Source organism: Neopsephotus bourkii, unplaced genomic scaffold (genome assembly GCF_033783945.1).
Source record: "Neopsephotus bourkii isolate Nb327-2 ecotype Australia unplaced genomic scaffold, CSIRO-AGI_Nbou_v1 NB_1655, whole genome shotgun sequence".
NCBI classification, from domain to species: Eukaryota; Metazoa; Chordata; class Aves; order Psittaciformes; family Psittacidae; genus Neopsephotus; species Neopsephotus bourkii.
In genome coordinates, this window is record NW_026902129.1 from 3,239,039 (window position 1) to 3,260,795 (window position 21,757).

At 41.1% G+C, this 21,757-nt stretch overlaps 1 protein-coding gene across 1 annotated transcript in view; it reads left to right on the forward strand.

Moving 5' to 3' along the window:
• The window catches only part of STK17A (serine/threonine kinase 17a), a 28,291-nt gene extending 9,326 nt beyond the window's left edge, over positions 1-18,965 (forward strand). The window contains exons 3-7 of the mRNA XM_061374949.1: positions 6,155-6,299; positions 12,242-12,368; positions 13,667-13,715; positions 13,822-14,001; positions 14,760-18,965. Coding sequence (XP_061230933.1) covers positions 6,155-6,299; positions 12,242-12,368; positions 13,667-13,715; positions 13,822-14,001; positions 14,760-15,093 — 835 coding nt within the window. The 3' untranslated portion in view covers positions 15,094-18,965. The remainder of the gene's footprint in view (positions 1-6,154; positions 6,300-12,241; positions 12,369-13,666; positions 13,716-13,821; positions 14,002-14,759) is intronic.
• The last annotated feature ends 2,792 nt before the right edge of the window (positions 18,966-21,757 follow it).

A 21,757-nucleotide genomic window follows, 5' to 3' on the forward strand; every position in this document is an offset into this window, starting at 1 on the left:
AGTAAATTTCTGACATTCTATATGCAGAGGGTTAAAGAATGTATCTAGACTGCGAGCTTCTCCAGGGCATTTCAGTCTCTGTTCAGCTTGATGGCTTGTGTGGCTGATTGTTATCTTGGGAAGGAGAAAAACAAATACTTAATAGTTGGCCACTAACTTTATCTGCTAAGGTTTTCAAGTGTCCTCAAATGAAAAAGGACATGGAGCAGTTGGAGCAAGTCCAGAAAAGTGTCACAAGGATGAACTGGGGACTGGAGCACCTCCCGCATGAAGACAGGCTGAGAAAGTTGGGGCTGTTCAGCCTGGAGAAGAGAAGGCTGCGTGGAGACCTCATAGCAGCCTTCCAGTATCTGAAGGGATCCTATAGGAATGCTGGGGAGGGACTCTTCATTAGGGACTGTAGTGACAGGACAAGGGGCAATGGGTTTAAACCGAAACAGAAGTTCAGTTAGATGTAAGGAAGTTCTTCCCTGTGAGGGTGCTGAGGCGCTGGCACAGGGTGCCCAGAGAAGCTGTGGCTGCCCCATCCCCAGCAGTGTTCAAGGCCAGGTTGGACGGGGCTTGGAGCAACCTGCTCTAGTGGAAGGTGTCCCTGCCCATGGCAGGGGTTGGAACTGGATGGTCTTAAGGTCCTTTCCAACACAAACCAGTCTATGATTCTATGTTGAATCCTAAGGTGTGCAAGGGACGCCTAGTGCTTTGCCTTTATGAAGAGAAATACTAATGTTACATGGAGGGTTGTCTTTCCAGCAGTATCAGTTTTTGATAGAAAACAAAGTTGCCCTCTAACTGTTATCTGTTAAGTGCTGAACAATGGGAAGCAATGAGGCATTACAGTGTTGGCTTCAGCTCCAGGACAGCAAATCAGTGGCTATCTGCATCTGCACCATACTTCTGTTTGTTGTCACAAGACCTTAAACAGAGTATTTAAGTAGGCACTGAAGAGCTAAGTCTGAAAGGGTAGTATGTAAAGCCTGGACCTAACCTGTGGGCCAGCTGTGTTCCTGTATTTCAGTGAAAGTTTGAATGAATGAATGAATGAATGAATGAATGAATGAATGAGAAAATGGGACTTGTAGGGATGCAGTCTGGAAAACCTGACACATCACAAATGAAAGGAAAAAAGCAAATTTAATAACTTGGCTCTTTCGACTTTCTTTTGAAAGAAAGAGCAAAAGAGCATCTAATGCTTAACAACTGGTGTTTTTGTAAGTGTTCATCACCGTATGTTTATACATCTATGGGACAGATATAAGATATTAGTGAGTCAGTGCAGAAACTTGTATGTGTAACTTCAAAATCGATTCTATTAAGTGTATTTAGGTGAACTGAGTAATTACCTGCCAGGATCTTGTATAAATATAGTAGAATTTTGTTATAGTTAGTTTAACAAAGGTTAAAAACATTGTCTTTATCATCTTGAAGGCACAGTCAGGGTTCATTGGATATGCTGGATGAAGTGCTTTTATTACCTATATATTTGGACCTGGATAATGTTACTACTTGTGTTGTCTACTTACTGGAGGTGTAACTGGTCAGAGTCTGCTGTAAGGAAATGATTCACTTGGCATGGGATTCAACAGACAGAACTTGAAGCAGAACCACTGGAATCAGCAATAACGGTGCTGCTCTGATGTTTGCATCTTGTCGCAGTAATTGACAAAGTTGTTCTAAATGGCAGACCTAGAGCAAGGCTGGAACTCTTCAAAAGGTTTTAGGGGAAAACTTTTAAAATGGTGTTGGTTACCTTTTGCTTCTGTTTCATGTAGTTCTTGGGTGGCCTGATCTAAGAGGTTAAGATACCCCTCTAAAAAAAAGGCATTTGTCTGAGAACCAGAACTTAAAATAATAGTATGTACAACTTAAGGCATTTGGATGCTTCTCTTCCTGTATGTCAAGGGGTAATGGGTTAAAACTTAAACAGGGGAAGTTTACATTGGATGTAAGGAAGAAGTTCTTTACTGTAAGGGCGGTGAGGCACTGGAATGGGTTGTCCAGGGAAGTTGTGAATGCTCCATCCCTGGTGGTGTTCGAGGCCAGGTTGGACAGAGCCTTGGGTGACACTGTTTAGTGTGAGGTGTTTCTGACCGTGGCAGGGGGGTTGGAACTAGGTGATCTTAAGGTCCTTTCCAACCCTGACTATTCTGTGATTCTATGTCCTCTCACCAGAGATGGATTTAAAGTTTTCTCAGGTTTTGGGGACATCGATGTGTTGTGGTAGCCTTACACTGGAAAAAAAAAATATAGTAAATGTACATCCTGCTTACAATCTACTAGTATGCTTAGCCAAGGAAAGAAGGGGGGTATGACTGTCAGCAGTGGTGAATGTGAACCTCCTTTGCTGGTAGCAATGTGAACACCTGGGTTGATCTTCTTGTAATAGCAGATGAATTTCCATTTATCTTCCAAAGAAAACCTTTTCCAGAAAGGCTTTTGACCAAGCATAAGGTTCAGGAAGCAAATTTTGGGGTCTTGCTGACTGTATATGGTTGCACTCAGCATTTGAAACTAAGTGTATTCTTGCAGCTTGTCCCTCTCTCTGTGCTCTAAGGGTTAGCACTTCTGAGTCTTTTAAAAGACAAACCTGACCCATTAAAGCTGGGGGAATGTTTAATTTTCTCTGCTGCGCTGAACTAGATTTGTTCAACCTTTTTCTAATGATACACTAAATGACTGTTCGTGTACTGTAAGGGCACTTGAAAGAGGTCGGATGCTGAATTCCATCCAGTGCATTAAGATATGTTTCAAGGAAGATAAGCAGTCTCCATTGAATTGAAAGTCAACATGATTGTAACAAAGATTAATGCTCCAGACTTCCAAATGACTTTTAGCTCCTTTATGCTGATAAGCAGTAATAAAGTGTTAGCATGCTTTTCACTGATGAAGAGCAGTTAGATTTCACTTGAAACTACAGAGAAGTTAATAGCACAACAGTGCTTTCATAAGCAAAATAGCTAAAGAATTCTGGTTGCCTTAGCTTTTAAGTTTGGAAAAAGTTCTTATGTCTTGCACTTCCCATACACCAAGCTAAGGGAACATGCACTGGAGAAATAATGTGTTCCAAGCAACACTGGATTTCCAAACCTTGTGCTCTTAAATATCTCCTTATCAGTTCTTTTCTCGGGTTGATGGCTTGTTTTCCTAGACTTTCTTGTCCTAAGGACAATTCTTTGCTTTTATCCCCTAGGAACGCTTTCTGTGGAGGTGGGTGGGGGTACACAGTGGTTTGCAGAGTTGCCATTTCATAATGACCATTCGAAAAGATGCAGCTTAATGGAAAATGTGTTCTCAGAGGACAAATGGGTAAATGTGAGGAACACCACCAAACTCTTGGTCTGCATGTTGTCAGAAAGCATTGCAATGACATGCCCATAATACTTTCCTAGCTACTAGGAAGAAAATTGACTCTGTCCCAGCCGAAATCAGGACACAGGTATTTTAATCCCTTCTGTATATGGATTATATTTTTCCCCCCCTGGGCTCTATAGCTAGGGAATGCAGAACAACTGAGTTGAAACTATTGTTAAGGAGCTTGTCAAAATTTGGCATAGGTGTGTGGGAGAGCCTTTCTGGAGTTTGTTTTGACACTGTACTCCCAACACTTGTGACTGGGTTGGCTCAGAACCACTGACTGTTTTGCTTAAGGGAATCAGTTAAGCTCCCTCCCCAGCAACAATACACGGAACAGGCTGGCAGTAACAAATTTCCCGTGTTCTTGTAAAGGGTTGCTAGTTGCTTGTTTCATTAGGGTAATTTTGGAAAGCAGGAATTGTCTGGAAGAAGTTACTCCAGCTGCATCCTAAATAAAAGTTGATAAAAAATGGAACTGGGGTGTAATGCTGAGTGTATTTGCCTGTATTAGCTGGGAATAGCTCTCTTTCCGAAGTCATGAAGTGGGTGTGAATGTGTAAAGGCCTATTTGCTTGTCTCACTCTTACAAATGCTGATGAAGCTAGGAATCTGCAGAAGTACTGGGAAGTACTGAAATACCTTTTAAAAGTCATCTGAACTGAGTGTTTTCTAGTCTCATTGGGTAGCTCTGCCTCTTGATTTCAGTGATGGGACATTGTCTCCCTCAACTGGCATTGCTTTGACTTTTAGCACATTTAAGTCTAAGTTCTTTAAGTATAGTATTCTATGTAGCTTAGATTTTAGCTTGGTGCCTACTTCAGTGTTAATTTGCTTATTAGTGTAACCTAAGTGTAACAGATGCCTACCAGGTAGACATACAGCAAACAGGGCTTTGTAAGGCCTACCCTTTGCTGACTTTTCAGCTGTGTGTATTCAGTGTGATCCCTGATTGGCAACAGCAGGTTTTGGGTTTAAATCAGATTTCACAGAATTAAATAGGAGAAGTACTGTTTTGCTTATTTTAGGTCGCAGAGCTACACCAGCAAAACCTTAGGGTTGCTGCTGTAAAACACATTATGTTAGCAATTTTGGTAGTAGATCTTATCACTGAATGTGATCATTTACTGCTACAAGGAAATAAATCATTCTTCCAAGTAACTTTCTGTGGCATATTTGAAGTAGAAACTTTCTCAGTTACAGTGGACTTTTTTTCGATCCCTGTCTTGACGTTCCAATTGATGTTGCTTTTTAAAGGAACTTGGTTTAGACTGTGAGAATAAACTGGCCCATGTCCAGTTCTGAAATGTCAATATCTGAATCCCAGTCAGAGCTGAAAGAGTACTAATTTTTGCTTTGAATTCAAAATGTGCTGGAGAAAGATGTGACAGTGTCAGGCACATGCAGATTTTTTAGAGCAATTAAAGTATTTGTATTCCTTTGAAAGCCTCATTTTATATTTGAGCTCTCTCATCTTTGAAGAAAAAGAAAGTAATGGGTGTTTCTTTTCTCAAAGGCAATCTTAGTTTGATAAATCAAATTGTATTGCCGTGCCAGTTACCAGCACCCAGAACTCAACCCTCTTCTACATTCATAATGCTTGTAAGACTATCTGCAGGAAGAATTTTAAGTCACAGTAATAAGAATATCTGGGAAGGCAAAAAACTTGCTTTATAAACCATGAGGACAGTAGCAGCATAGTATAGGCAAAATGAAACCTGGAGTATATTTAAGTGCTCTTTTTCTGGGGGTACATAATCCAAATGCACCATTGTTAGAAATCTCATTTCCTGTAGCATTCATATGGGATGTGCCTCTGTCTTCTGGATTGCCCAGGTAATGTAATTCGTTAGAAAAGTGCAAGCAAGAGTAGATGGCTACGCATCAATACAGATTAACACTTGTGCAAAGAGTCGTGTCTGGCTTTGGGGTAACTGGAGAAGATGCTGTCCTCAGGCCTTTCACCATCTTTCACCAAGGGGCGATTACAGAACTTCATGCAGAACAAAGTATGTATGTGCTGATTTTATAGTGGTAATTCGACGATGGTAGTAATGCAAAATGGCCCCATTCCAATGCTCTTACGCACATTCTTGTTTTAAGATGGAGCCTCTGCTCTGCTTACTTTAATTTGAATGCTACATGGTTATGTGGCTTTGGAGTACTTGAAGAACATTCATTCACTTCTAGTCATTTTTATATTTTTTGTTACTTTGCTATTTATTTAAGCATATAGAAACAAAAGATGAGGATGCAAGCAGAGAGCTAAGATTTTCACAAGTGTTTTTAGATGAGTTCTTTAATGCATCCCTCTATGCCACCGACTTCAGAAACAATGCAATTATAGACTTTACATTGAGTCTTTTGTGTATGTGCAGTGTTTTTAGGAGGATGGGGGTGGAGCTGTTTTGCTTTGTGCTCACAAAGGCTTACCTTGGCCAAATGACCATGTAGCTTCATAGCTATAGTGAAAGACACATCTGTTATGTATACAGTGCCCTTAAACAAATGTGGCATTCATCTAAAAGCATGGTCAGTAGTGGTTCCAAAGTAGTCCCCAACATTTCTGTAGCATTCACATTCTCTAACCTAAATGACTAAGGTCTTCACTTCTCTCCAAAGGAGAATAAAGCAGAGAAGCCTTCCAAGGCTGTAGAAGCTTGCCAAATGTTTAAGAACTGAAAATATCACTATTGGATGCTGCTGCCCACTGATGTTGCTTACTCTAAATGAAATAGTGCAAGCAGAACAAAACGGGTGCTATAACTTAAGTCTTTGAAACAGTAAAATTCACATTGTTCCATAGTGCTGCTGGAGGTGAAATCTTTGACCAGTGTGTGGCTGAAAGAGAGGAAGCCTTCAAAGAAAAGGATGTTAAACGGCTTATGAAGCAGATCTTAGAAGGAGTTTCATTCCTGCACAGAAACAATGTGGTTCATCTGGACCTAAAGGTAAGATTGTTGCTGTATTTTTGTGGTGAATTTCTTATCTGCTGACTTTCTCATTGGCTGTCTGTCATACTAACCCTAATTTGTAGTAATAATAAACGATTTTTGTCTAGCTATTCTTCAAATGATAAAATTCAGCATTTGGGATACAGTAGGCACCAGGGGAGTTTTCTGTGATTATGTCAAATATAAACTCCATTTGATCAGTGAAATGTAATAAATTCAAAAGTGGATTTGCCTTGCAGCTTAAATTGCAAATGAGTGCTTTGGGAAAGACCTGACTCAGTTTTTACATGCAGTATGATTAAGAATTGAATTGTAACAGGGATCCAGAAAAACTATTGTCTCCCAAGCTGCAGTTAATTTTATCCATACACTCCTATGGAAGATGCAATCTGAGCTCATTTTGAGCTTGAACTGCTTTATTACTAAGCAAGGCAGTATAAAAAGTATCTTGCATTGAAACTTTTGAAGTCTTTTTACATGTCCAATTCCCATATTTACTCAGTACGTAGTAAGCTGCTGCATGCTTGTTCTGTTGCTGAGATCCTTACTTACACTTAATTGCATTTTGGCAGTATTGCAAAGCTGCCAGTAGACTCCAGTATCAAGCTGCACATACTTCGTGTATAACCTAGCACATCATGAACCATTCATCAGCTAACGCAGATGATGGGTACTATTTGCACATAAATGTCACCTGCCTGGTTTTCCAACCAATCATTCAAATTATCCGTGGAATTCGGTAAGACTTTCTGTAGCCCATTGATTTAGTCATGCACATAAATATTAATAATTGGATGAAAATAATGAATGGAAAACTTTAGCAAGCGATGTGAGACTAACTGTTCAGAAGGACTCAACAGAAGCAGTTAGAATTCCTTACAGTTCCAGTATGCTTAGGCAAGACACTCAGTGTTGGTTGGCCACTGAATTTCTTTGAAGCCAGGTGTGTAAAATTAAAACCAGTTCAGAAAAAGCTTACTTGAAAACATTCCGACTGATCAGAAAACTTGGATTGTAAATTTGAGTGTGTCTAGTTCTCACTGAAGGATCCACCATCGCTTTGGTGCCTTAGGAAAGCTGAGTAGCAGAGCAGATTGTCTGATGTTTGAGTTTATTATGTTTAGACATTGCTGCAGTGTGTGCAATGTGCATTTGAAAAGTGGATCTTAATAGGAGTCCTAATTGCAGCATGATTACTTTCATTATGTATAAGGTCTTAAGCAAAATAAGGTTTAGAGAAGTCTTCAGAATACTGGGAAATAAAGAGGATGCAAACTGGATTAAAACCCATGACTTGTGAAGATTGATTGACCCATATGCCTTGCCAGACTTGAAGAAATTTCCTTTTTTCAAGGAACTCAAAAACTTGGGTTCTGGTTTTGGCTGCACGTACATTAACCTAGTGGCCTTAATCTCCTCTTGATTATATTATGGCTCTTGCTGGTTCTCCTAGTGGTTTACAGCACTATGGAAGTTACTAAATATTTGGTTTTGTGGTGATATTTGCAAGACTTGTGCAAGGGTACCGCTGTTAAACAAGGTGTTTGCTAGGATCAAAAAGCTTACGGATTCTTGCTAAAATGTTTTCTGTGCTATTGGTTTCACCTTTGGGTTTCTAAAGGCTTCCTTTTGCATTTGTCTGGTACAGGTAACTTTGGAAAGGTCCATCCAATTTTCCATGTGTTGTACCCTCAAAAAAAATCAGGCTCTACACCCAGAAGAATCTAAGTCAAAATGGGTGTCAGTATGTGCCTGACAGCCGCTTGTTGTAGTTTTACATTGTAAATGTAATCAATGACACTGACAGCTAGCTTGCTTTAGCTTCTGTCTGTCCACTTAATAGATGAAGGATATATTCTATGAAGCTAAACACTGCATGTTAATAAATGGGTATTTTGATACGGCTTACTTAGCAAGGTTGCCACCTGATCATTTCTTTCCAAAAGCATGGCTCTCCTGAAAGACATTGAAATATGGCTTAGTTTTAATAGCAAAATACAGTCATCTAATCCAGCTTTGACTTGGAAAAAGGGCAAATATAACACTACAGAGTGCAAATTAAGTCTCACTTGGCAGTATTGTGTGGATGCTGTTTAATTTGCAGGGTGTGCATAGATTGTAGTCAGGAGTCTTTCATCTCCTCTTAATGGTGCATAAAAGCTGCAGAGTAAGGGAAGCCTCCTTCCTCTGTTTTCATTTGCTGTTTGACTTCAGCTTGAATTGGTGCTTGGTGAAAGCTTAAGGTAGTTGGGAATGGAAGAGAATTACAAAGGTGTGGGAGCTGAGGAAAGGCTAGCTGCCTCTTCTCTGCAGCAGAGATAGGTAGAGCCTCACATAGCCCTGGTGTCTGGGAGAATGATGGCTCCAAGCAGCCGTCTCCTGTACTATATATTATCACTCTGGTTATCCAACAGACAGCTTTTCCTTTTCTCCTTGTGTATTGTGCTCAAGATGTGTTCAGTGAGGACAACTAACAAAATAATTGGAAATTATTTTGGGTGTCATTTTACCCCAATATTCAGAAAGCAAACTAATGCAGTTATAAATGACGGAACACTGCTGATCTTCTCCATTTTCCAGGAGGATTAAGGTGGAATGTTTATTACACAGAAATGGAGTATCATTAGAAGCACAGTATCCTTTGTCTAAAGGAATATCCAGGAAACTAAGAGAAGAGCTGTAACTTAAAATATCCAATTTTCAAGGCAAAAGAAGAGTTTAATCTGCAGTTCAAACCTTTAAGGCAAAGCTGTTTGTTAGTAGGCAGGTACAGAGTATCCAGATTCTACAGAACCTATTTTGATTATAGTCTTGTTTCTTAATTTCTGTGACTTCCATTGTTTATTTGGGGGAATAAAGCGTGATTCATGTCTAGGATGTCTGCTCCATAAGTGACCAAAAAATACCCCAAACCCCTATATTTCATTTCTTAATGATATGGAAGCTCTTTAACTGTTTTTAGGGTAGACTGATCAGCCTAGTTTTATAGTGTCTTTACACACAATGTAGCTAGGGTAGCTCAGCTAGTCTGTTTTTCATGTTTCTGCCCATTATTCCTTGGATAATTCCTGTCTTGTCTTCTAGGAATCTGATGTTTTTTACAGTATCATAAAAATAGACACCTAACTTCATTCATGTTGCAAGTTAGGGTGAGGCAATGATTAGCTTAAAAACATGACCTTTATTATGTATCCTTAGTCATACTCTTCTTGAAACCAGCTGAAGATACAAGAGATACTAGGTGGGAGGCTTGTAGAAACTTCTGGAATAGTGGCAAATTTGCAATGTATGGATTTTGCCATTATTTAGTTTAGAAGATTCCAAAGCCAAGGTAGGGATTTTGGGCATCCTATTTTACTAAGCTCATTTTTTAGAAACCAGCCATGCAGAATAAGGTTTCAGAGGAGAGTAGGTCTTTGTCTACACTGCCTTAGTTTGGCCTTTGCATTGACTTTCATGGTGTCAAGGAAGCAGTATTCTCCATGTGACAATAATCTAGTCCAATTTAAGTCAAAAATGTAGAAGCAGTTAATCTTTGCAATGATAAATGATGCTTTTCGCTGCATCATTTCTTAACATGATGACAGAGGTATAACCAACACAGCAAATTCCTAAAGCCCAACTTTCTGGCTGTTGACAGTATTCATGGGAAAAAAAACAGCTTTTTGGCTTGTTATAATCCTTCCCAAGGCACTTGTTTCTGGCTGTGCCAACTATGGCATTGGGCTAGAGACTCCTGTGGCTATATCACATGGTTTCTGTGCATATACCAATCTTGTAGTCAAGTACACCTGGCCAGATTGCCCAGTTAGCCAAGGATTTTTCCCTATGTTTTTGTTTGGCACATAACACAAGACGATCTAAACTGGAACATTTAAGCCTTACTGCACTGGAGGGGGAGATTTTTAAGTGTTACCATTTGACAGTTTTCATTGCTGCTTGTTGGTTAAGAGTGAAAAGCCCTTTTTAGAATGGCTACGAGGAGAGCCTCTGGCCTGCATCTCTCTTGCCTTTATGGGCTGATCAATGTTGGGCAAACCTAGATGTGCTATAGTACAGGAAAACCAAAACAGAAAGAGTGTTACGCACGTGTGAAAATGATCCTCCTTGAAGTTTTACAGTAACTGTGTCAAGCTGAAAACTATGGTAAGTTCAAAGCTATGCCTTCTGTAAGGTTTCATGTTGGTGTTTAGACTGTCACTTAACATGAACCCCAGAATTCTTCCTTCAAAGAAAAAGACAACTGGTATTACATTATTAATTGAGTTAGGGCTATGACTCAATTCATACTGTAGGGGTTTTTCTGCATAGGTGTGTTTTGAATAAGAAGATCATTTTGGAAAAAAAAGACAATAAAACCTTATTCTGGCAACTGTATTATCTGCCATAATACTGTAATAGAGGCTTCAGGGTTTCACAAAGCTTCCATTAAAAACTTTTCCTCATTTAAATATAAAGAACAAATGCTTTTCTCGTGCTTTCTGTTTGCCTCTTCAGGAAGTAACTAAATTTCCCACTGGGAAGAACCTTTGAGAGGCTAATCAGGGAGGCCTGGTCAGCTTTTTCTGGATGTTTGCTTTTCGAATACAAACACAGAATAACAAATGTGAACTAGAAAGCAGGTGGTAATGCACAGCTCCCAAAGCTTTTGTGCAGCCACCAGGTACCAAAACGAGCTTTTCTTAATACACAGATTTACAAACAGAAAACAGATTGACAACATGCTGGGGTTAATTTGGAATCCCTTTGCAGCAGTGGAAGACTCTAGTTAGGCCTTGCAGCAAGAACTGGCCAGAGGCTTTTAAAATGGTCTTGCACAGTTTTACTTGTGTGTTCAAAAGCAAGGCTACCCGTGTGAAAGCACACCTTCATGATTGACAAGGGGGTGAGGAGAGAGCAACTTGGTGATGAGGGAAATAGTATAGATGCTGGTGTTAATCCAGGTGGATTATCAGCCAGTGGTTGCTTTGGTGTTCTCGCTCTTTTGCCCTCCTCCCTTCTCAACCATCCTGATGCAAAATAATCCAGGTTCCCAGTAAGTAAGGGCTTCCTCATTTTCATGGGGACCCCTGCCTCACTGGAGGCATGAAGGCAGTGCCAGCTGTCAGTGTTACCATTCAGAGAAGCTCATAATAGAACCCAAAGTGATTACTGGCCTTGGGGCAGGGAGGGTCACACCTTTTTTCTTTCTTTTGGCAAGGATATGCCTCAGTTGCACAAAGGCCCTAAGACCTGTTGTCTAAAGTTAGCTTTCAGACTTTAAACTGAACTACCATTTAAAAGAGATGGTAAAGAACTTCTTAATGACCACAAAGTTGCTTTGAAGGATGACAGCCAGGATCTAGTGACGTCAGAGCAAACAAGTTTATCCAAAGGTGATGCTCTTAAAAACCTGTTTTTCAGGCTGCTGTATTTTTTTGACCTGTTGTGCAGTTACTGTTCTGTAATGCAGTTGTTTGTACTTGGAACAGGATTGAGGTTGGTTGCAACAGGCTTTCTTTCAACACGGGTAGTCAACAGTTCTGTGTGTTCAGGCTTTTTTAAAAGATGGGGTGTTTTTGGACACCCTTCCACAGGAAGGATTTTACACCATCTGTTGGTAGGAAGCAAGCAGGGGAGTTGAACAGGTGATATGGGGGACTAAAGGTGCAAATGTGAAGGTATTTATATGCTGTTGTTAAATGACAGCTGTTGGCATGTGTTTTGTGTGTATTCCAAGCTAGTAAACATAGATGTGTGATTCTCAGTTATAAACAGAAAGTCCTGCTGCTCCTTTTAGCCTGCCTGTCTCCAAGTTCACCTTGGGGGAAGTGTAAATAATCCTCGGTATTGGACTTGTTACGGAATGCGTTATTGCTGCTCATGATCTAAGTGTTAGGTAGTATGGTGTCCTAGACATTATATTTGGGTGATCCTGAAAATCTCCTTTTGTTTTTCAGCCCCAAAATATTCTACTAACCAGTAAGTCTCCTCTGGGAGACATTAAGATAGTGGACTTTGGCCTTTCCAGAATAATGAAGAGCAGTGAGGAACTAAGAGAAATCATGGGAACTCCAGAATATGTAGGTAAGTTGTTACTATAGTGAGTGATGTATAGTCTCAGCTTTTGAGGAGTGAAGAGAGAGCCCCTCAGGTTGGTGAATGCCAGACTGGCTGAGTAGTTACTGTGCCCAAAGATTAGTTTATTACTTGGATGTGGTACTGCTGGAAAAGCTAGAAGTGGTGAACCTTGCCAGTCTAATGAGTGATGGTTGTGTGCTTGCATTGAAGGTGAGTACATGCTTTAGATGAGTCTTACCAGCAGTGATGATAAGTATTGCTTGGATTAAAAGCTAAAAATTACATATTCATTCTCTGAATACATTTGAGCCTGTGGAGGCTTGTGTCCATTTTATTTTAAAATATATATGTACACACACACACACATATATATCATTCCAGGTCTTGAAAAGTGTACTTGAAAATATCTCTAAGTTGTATGGTATGCCTATATGGGTATACGGCTTAGTGCTGGAATATAAGGAGGTGATCCTGCCCCTCTACTCTGCTCTCATGAGACCTCACTTGGGAATACTGTGTGCAGTTCTGGTGTTCTCAACATAAAAAGGACATGGAACTGTTGGAACAAGTCCAGAGGAGGGCCACGAGGATGATCAGGGGACTGGAGCACCTCCCATATGAAGACAGGCTGAGAAAGTTGGGGCTGTTCAGCCTGGAGAAGAGAAGGCTGCGTGGAGACCTCATAGCAGCCTTCCAGTATCTGAAGGGGGCCTATAGGGATGCTGGGGAAGGACTCTTCATTAGGGACTGTAGTGGTAGGACAAGGGGTAATGGGTTAAAACTTAAACAGGGGAAGTTTAGATTGGATATAAGGAGGAAATTCTTTCCTGTTAGGGTGGTGAGGCACTGGAATGGGTTGCCCAAGGAGGTTGTGAATGCTCCATCCCTGGTGGTGTTTGAGGCCAGGTTGGACAGAGCCTTGGGTGACATGGTTTAGTGTGAGGTGTCCCTGCCCATGGCAGGGGGGTTGGAACTTGATGATCTTAAGGTCCTTTCCAACCCAACTATTCTGTGATTCTATGAATATGGAATATTGGATATGTCTAATTTTTCTGTGAGAAATCTGTATACAGCTTCCTTAGCAGGGAAGGAGACTGCCCTGGCTTCTGAAGATAGCAATAAAAGGAAAACAAAATGTTTTAACTTAAAATCACATCACTTGAACAGCAGTATCTTGATTTCAAGACTGTTGTGCTTCAAATGGCTTGTCTTAAATTTTACCACATGTCCATGATCACGCTATGTAACTACAATGTAATCTCTGCAAATTACAAAGATCTGGGTTTCTTTTTTTCCCTTAATAGCTCCTGAAATTCTGAGTTACGACCCCATCAGTACCGCAACTGACATGTGGTGAGTTGAACAGATGAACAGTTGTCATAGCTTGCTTTACTGAAATGGGGTTTCTTTTGTTCTAAAAACTAAAGGGCTGCTTTTCTGTGTTTTACTTCTGATTTAGGAGCATTGGAGTGCTGGCGTATGTTATGCTAACAGGGATCTCCCCTTTCTTAGGGGATGATAAACAAGAAACATTCTTAAATATATCTCAGATGAATGTAAGTTACTCTGGAGAAGACTTTGACCTCATATCAGAGTCAGCCGTGGATTTCATCAAAACTCTGCTGGTTAAGAAACCCGAGTAAGTAAAATACACAATTGTGTACGGCAGTATGTCAGACTGGATTCATTTTAATACAGCAAGTGCTGGCATTGTCCTTTCTAAAGTATAAAGGAACTTTGGTTATTCATATTTCATTAGGCTATTACTTTTCTTGTATATGGAAAGAGAATTCCTCCATTTCCCTTCCAACCTCCATATTGTGAATGTGTCCAAACTCAAATTGATTTCAGGAAACTGTTTGAGCTGTACCATGTGATACAGTTTATTGACTTCCCTTGCAGGTACTTTGCTGATGTCTTTTAAGTGACCTGTGCGTTGAGCCTTTTATTTTTGCTTAAGTACCTTACCCTTTTCTGGTTTGTTAGTTGCTTTTCTTGATGGGAAGCAAACTGGAACTTCCAGGTTTCAAACTACAAGAAAACTACTGTTGAAACTGCGCTGTTTATCTGTGGAGATTCCTTAAGAATGTCAAGATTGGATAATTTTTATATATATAAAAAAAATGTATAAACATCAAAAGTTGGTTGGCAACATGGGACCAGAAAGTGATATTTAAGGATCTATGGATTCCTTTATTAGACATGTTGGCAGTTCATCTCCTCGGGTTGCTGTTGGTCTTTTTTTGGTAAAGGGTAGTTATCAGCTCTTTTTTAAGTTCTATCACTCTGTCTTTAACACAGTCTTATCTTTGGAATAATTTGTATGGTTCTCTTCTCCAAGGTACTGGATTTCAAAGTCATTTGGACATTTATTCTAACCCTTTTCTTGCTCTGCAGGGACCGGGCAACTGCTGAAGAATGTCTTCAACACCCATGGTTAGAACAGAGTGATAATCCTGCTTGCAGAGCCAGGAATGAGAGTACAGGAGGGGAGACCAGCGATGTCACCCAGAAAGATGCAGATTCTGCCTCTGAAAATTCAGTTGATGCTGAGAAGAATGAAGAGGAGGAATCAGTAGTGACAGAAGAACTGATTGTAGTGGCTTCATATACACTGGGACAATGTAGGCAGTCAGAGAAAGAAAAAGCAACTGAGCAGAAAGCCATTTCCAAACGATTTAAATTTGAGGAACCATTACTGCAAGAAATACCAGGAGAATTCATTTACTGAAGTCTGGAGCTCCATAGCTGTAACTGGAAGGCAGTGATTCCTCCTAAACAAAAATATCCTAGCCAAGTGAATTTCTGATATGCAATAACTATTCTAGATTTAAAAAAAAAGTCGATAAATGGCATTAAGGGAAAATGTGCCAAGCTTTTAATTCCATGGAGCAGATAAGATTTCAAGTGGCTGACAGGAATTTAACCAAGATAAAAAGCTTATTTTTGTTTGTAACTTTTATTTCTGTTTTTGTTGCTGGATAGCAGAGTTTTTGTTAATTGTTCCAGTGTTCTGGGGAAGTTGTCTTTGGAAATGTTTCAGTGACGGATGTCAAAAGGAGTATTTTAGGTTATGTTTTGGCATTTAATGCAAATATATAATGCTGGGTTTTCCTCAAAAGCCTCTTAGCACTCCTGACTTCAGTGGAATTACCTACTGATCTAAAAATGTTGTATGAGAAGAGAATCTGATCAACTGGTTTGACATACAGAGTTCAGAGTTATACTGTGTATATCTTTCTGTTTACATCAAGTCACAGACCCAAACTCATCTGATGTATAGCCCGACAGTGAGCTGCTTTTTTCTAGGGAGAGATGCACATGTCCCACAGGTAAAGAAATCTGTATCTGGGAACAATTTCAGATCACAGTGGTGATACTCCCCTATATGGGAGCACAGTAAAATCCTGCTCCAGAGGGTGATGAATTTGCTTCAGTCACTCTTGAGAGCCAGCAGAGATAGTTCCCCTTCCCTCCTGTGTTGGGTGAGATGTGCTGATAGAATCCAGCTCAGTGTGACTGTACAGCGTTGAGAAGTGGAAAAATGAACGACAAAGGGTCTGATACAGCATTGAAGTTCTCTCCCCTGACTTCGCCATGTTAGATCAGGCAGTTTGTCCAACTAAGGATAAATCAGTCCTTGATTCCACCTCCCCCAGAACCCAGCTGGGGATTTACTGGGAGTATGAGGTCACTTCTGCCTTATTTCTCTTCCTCTGACTGCTGCTTTAAGGAAGAAAGAAGCATCCATAGGCTAAATTGCATAACCTTGTTCAATATAGCTATAAGATGGGGAAGAAGGTGCTGCCACTTCCTCTGAAACAATGAAGCACAATTCATGCCTCATGCTTTCCCTTAGAGACTTGGAAAAACAGCATGTGTATGATGGGGCAGAGTGGGATTAGGGAGCTGTATGGATGGGTCATAGTTCTCAATGGACATGGTCCCGCAGAGGACAAAGCTGGGACCAACTGGGCATCAAAATTGACTGGTTTTTGCAATGTACAGGTCTGAGGATCTCAGGCTAAGTCCTAGTTTTCTAAGAAATCTTTCATATTGATGCTGTTCCAAAGTTTAAGTTTTATGTAATTGAAGTTTAGTACTATTATATTGCATACTGTTAACTATTCAACTATTTATTTGGTTTCCTTATGCTGTTCCTTTATAATAAACCCTGACAAAAGTTTTCTTGCTATAAAACAATGAATAGAAACTCTTAACCTAGTTCTTCTTTTATTTCCATGTTGCTACAGACTTTCCTAATTTCAGATGTACTGAGGCTGTCCTTACTCTTTTTAGTGAACAGGAGTTCAGGGCTCTGTGCTGATATTACAGTCCCTCCTCCACACAAAAGGTAAATGGCTTAGTGCTGGGGTCATCTGATCAGCATTGCTAAGGGTGGGAGAAAAGCACTAGTAAAAAAGAAAGCTATGTGACACGGAGGGAGGCAATAAGCATTTTTCTATGAGGCTTCATTTCTTGAAGCCACATCAGAAAACTTGCACTTAAATTGAACTGTTAAATCAGGCTTCTTCCCCTATGCAATTACATATTGAATATTCATGTAGGGAGGGCAGCTTCTCACCTTTTGAAGACCTTCATATAAGAAAACATCCACTAGTACTCCCAGTTGAGCTTGGATGTATTGTATGTCAGAATGCAGCGATGCCTTTCACACTCTGGAGAAACGAGTTACGTGCTGTTACTTCCCTGCTGTAGGCAGTAACCTACAGACTCCTGCTGAGAAGCTCCTGTGCAAGGTTTTCTTGGATGGCTTTGGCTGGCCACTAACGTTAGACAAGTTAAATCCCTGAGCCAACAGAGTAGCTATTACCTGGGTGTTTCTGGAGGTGGGCAGTAGCTGCATTGCTGCGTGTTTGCTGACCCTACCAACAATGCTGATCTCTCTCAGACTTCTTAGGCACAACAGTACTTGTGATGGGTGTCTTTTTACTGCTCAGTCACTTGCCAAGGCAGTTTGCTTGGGTGAGGGGACACTAACTTACGAAATCCTGTTGTGCAGTAGAGTTTCTCCCAGCTTCCATCACTGCCACTTTGACTTCTTTTTTCCATATCCATACTTCCTTGCTTTTACAAAGTTGAGCAAAGCACTGAGGTTGAAGCAGGCTTACATCCACCCTTGCAAAACAACACTGTCATTCCCACATACCCAAACGTGTAACAGCACACGATTGCTTACAGCAAATCATTTGAGGGATATATAGCTATTTCAATTCCTATTTGTAACCACAGATGATGTCTTGGGTGGGGGCTAGTACTGGTGAAACAGAGTAGATGCTGAGCAGCATACATTTTGTGCTATATTTGCTGGTATTGATGTATGACAATGAAGCTTAACATGTATAAATGAACTATGTATTACAAGGCCAGCTTCTCTTGAATTGGCTGCTTTGAGATTTCCAGTGGGCTGCGTTTGTTTAACTTTTTGTGCCTTAAGATGGTTTTATACAGTGTTTTTTAACATTGTTGAGAATTTGTATAAAGTTGTGAAAGTTTGATAGTATAAATTATACACAGGGCATCTTCAATTGGGCCTGTAATAGGAAAAAACTTTCTGTAACATTTAACTGCAGGACTATCAGCCAGTCCCACACGCTTGAAGCTGTTTCTGTTCCACTGTGAGTGTGGGTGAAGCTGTAAATAAGGTATTCTGTTGAGAAGGGGCTCTAGAGGTTAATGGTTTTGAGACGCTTTGTTACGAGTGAAGTAACATGCCAAGACTGGGAACAAATCAGTAGCTTGGGAAGAAGAGCTGGTTTTCTGCAGCTCCATGAATACAGAAGATTGCGTGTACATACGTGTCTCATCTGAAAGCTGCTTATGCCTTAATTTATGGGAAGGGTGGGAAGGGAGTGGGTGCAGGGAAGGAATCCACCCCCTGGACCTCACAGGCAATGCTCTCTGTCCCTGCTCTCACCTGCTGGCTGCATTCCTAGCACTGGGAGCATGGTACCGGTTTGCTTGAATGCAGGAAGCTGTAAGGAATGGCAGTGCCAGTGTTCTTAAAAGTTGCTGGAGAATTGTTACTTCTATGGTTCTGATGTGTGTGAGAGACATGAACACTGTAGGCAGGGTAAGCCCAGGACTCTGCCCCTGTTGCAGTTGCTGGAATAAACAGCTAGTTAAAAGCAAAGCCTTGTCTCCTCTTGTCCTGTTGCTACGTTTACCTCTTTAAGCAGGAGACAATAGATTTTATAGTCATTAAATTAAAGCTCTATAAAATAATCTTTTTTGCCCAAAGCTGAATTTGCATTGTGATTTGTCGCATTTCTTACACCTTTCATTTGAGGGCCCCTACATACAAAAAGGTACGTGCCAGGTTGTGATCAACCTCTTGAGAGCTAACATGTAGGAAATGCGACTAAAAATCAACTGCCCATTCTCCACTGGTGGTGCTGGCAGGGGACAGGGAGCAAGGTGGACTCTGCACTGAGCTATTCCATGGCTTAAGATCTCTCTTGAGTATTCCAGGTGGTGTTCCTGGAGGACAGCTCAGTGTTTTAAAATGCCAGTTCACTGTACTTCTGATAAGGTGTTTACTGTTGCAGGAACTTCACAATAAATGAAAGCTTGTTTTCTGAATACCTGCTGGGTCTTTTGTTCTTCATGCACGGGATAACACTTTATAGATAGGATTTAAAGAAAAAGAATAATCTTTCTTCAAGACAGCATAACTGATTTGAAACAGAACTCCAAAAGTTCCTCCTTTGTTTGGTATGGGATGACTGGAATCAGTACAGCTCTAAAGTACAGTGCTGCATTGCAGACTAACACAGCTTCCGCTCCTCTGTGGTTGGTGACTACACCTTCATGCTTGGCTTTGAATACTAGCTAGAAACACATTCCTGGGACCAGGTTGTAATATGTTAGATGGAGTCTCCTGGTCAAATGTCCTTGCTTTTCTCCAAGGAGTTCTGTGAAGTTACTTTTCTCAACACTCACACAGCAGGATTACTGGTATTCTAGTTTTCTAGTTACACATCAGTCCCATTTCTGCAGCAGAGCACCAACCATCATCTCCACTCTCAAGCAATATGCTTGTGTTGTAGAGGTCTTGACACCATTTATAGATGTTGAATTAGGCCATCATTGGGATTAATAAATATATCACATTATCCATGTAAATATTCCTGTTTGGGTTTTTTTCTTGGTGTACAATAAACCTAGAAATGCATTGCTATTAAACTTAGGGCTGTTATTTCAGATGTCTGACAGGTGGGAAATAACCTGCCTGAAGACATGGGCTTGGAAAGAGGGTATTTAAATGCCAATGACTGGTGTGCAATGTAGGACAGCTGTGTATCTGGGCCAGGGTGGAGCAGACGCAAATCAGCCTTAATCCAGGTTTAACAAATCATGCTAAAACATGTGCTCCAAAGCACTGAAACTTCATTGTCCCCTCCAAGGCACACTGTGTCCAGAACCATGTTATTTGCCTGATGTGACTTCCTGTGGGGAAACACAGAGCATTTACTAGATGGTGGCTGAGAAAAGTATTTCCTCTTCTGTGGAAAGGCATTTCCTCTTCTAACACTGCTTAATTTCAGTAATTGTCCCTGCTACAAGACAGCTGACAACTCTATAGCTCTGGAAAAGCAAAATATTTTGGTTCCATAAAAATACACCCTGGAAGCTTTCTAAAACAGGAAAAGAAAAATAGGTCCATATGGATACAATAAAAATCTCTCTTAATGAAACAAAGGTTAGCATTTGTCAAAGTGAAGCAGAGCATTAGGACCGCAACAATTACTGCAAAATTAGGAGAGGGAAGGGAACTTAACTACTTGAAAGGATTATCTTTTTTTCCTGTAAACACACAGCCCTTAATTGCACTGGGTCTGTGCTTCCTTCTGCACTCAGAATCACAGCTCTGCCAGTGATGCGTTGAAATCGGTGTACCGCATCTCTTCAATTAATTTGTAATCCCAGTGCACAGACCATATTACACAGGTGCCCTTTAACTAATCCTTATAGGCAAGTCCCCTGAGCTGTTGGGGTATTGCCTTACAGTCTGCCACCTTCCATTTGTACCCTGTGAGATCCAGCTAGGCTGGTGGCTGGATGGATGCTCTCGTCACAGGCCTTACCATGCAAACAGAGGTACAGGCTCTGTTAATCCTCTAGGAAAGCCACTTCACAGAAACTGTGTTAGACTGGTCAAGCAATTACATGATTCTAGTATTTTTATATACTCAGTGCTACATAAAATGAACCAAAGGCGTTTAGCCAGGTGTGCTGTGTCTTCCAAAGCAACACTGAGAATGCGACAGGTCCCCATGACTGCTGGTGTAACAGGACTCCCTGTGCCATGCTGCCAGGAGCTCTGTAGCACATGTTGCAGAAAACATGCAGGAAAATGGTTCTGCTTTGACAAGCAGAGAAGGTGCTGGCAAATGGCAGGGGAAGGACTAGAATCTAGAATCCAAATGGTTTGGGCTGGAAGGGACCTTAATGCTCATTCAGATCCAACCCCTGTCACAGGCAGGAACACCTTCCACTAGAGCAGGTTGCTCCAAGCCCCATCCAACCTGGCCTTGAACACTGCCAGGGATGGGGCAGCCACAGCTTCTCTGGGCACCCTCAGCACCCTCACAGGGAAGAATTTATTCCTAATGTCTAATCTCAGTCTCTGTCAGGTTAAAGTGATTCCCCCTTGTCCTGTCCCTGCATGCCCTTCTAAATAGTTCCTCTCCAGATTTGTTGTTGGCACCTTTAGGCAACAGGAGCTGTTCTAAGACCAGACCAGCCCTTTCAGCCTGGCTCCAGAGCAGAGCTGCTTCAGCCCTTGCAGCATCTATGTGGCCTCCTGTGGACTCACTTCAACAGCTCCATGTCCCTCTCATGTTGCTGCCCCCAGAGCTGGACACAGGACTGCAGGGGGGTGTCATGAGAGCAGAGTAGAAGGACAGAATCATCTCCCTTGACCTGCTGAACATGATCCTTTTGATGCAGCCCAGCACACGGTTGATTTCTGGGCTGCGAGCACACACTGAAGCCAGTTCATGTTGAGCTTCTCACCAACCAACACCCCAAAGCCCTTCTCCTCAGGGCTGCTCTCAGTCAGTCCACTTTCTGCCCAGTCTGTAGCTGTGCAGGACTGCCCGATCCAGGTGTAGGACCTCATTTCTAAATGGGAGGTGAATCCAGATGACTAACATTCCCTATGCAATGCAAGGCATCCACCCAAGCTAGGAAGTGAAATGACAGGCCCACAAGTTGGCAAAAAGCATATTACCACCTGGAGAAACATACTCAAATGGGAATGCCTCAGCATGCTTAGTCTTTATAGGGCAAGTGCTTTTAAAACAGCTGGTTTTACATAGTCCCTATGCTATGGTATGCACTAAAATAGGTGCAAGCATTATAACAGTCTG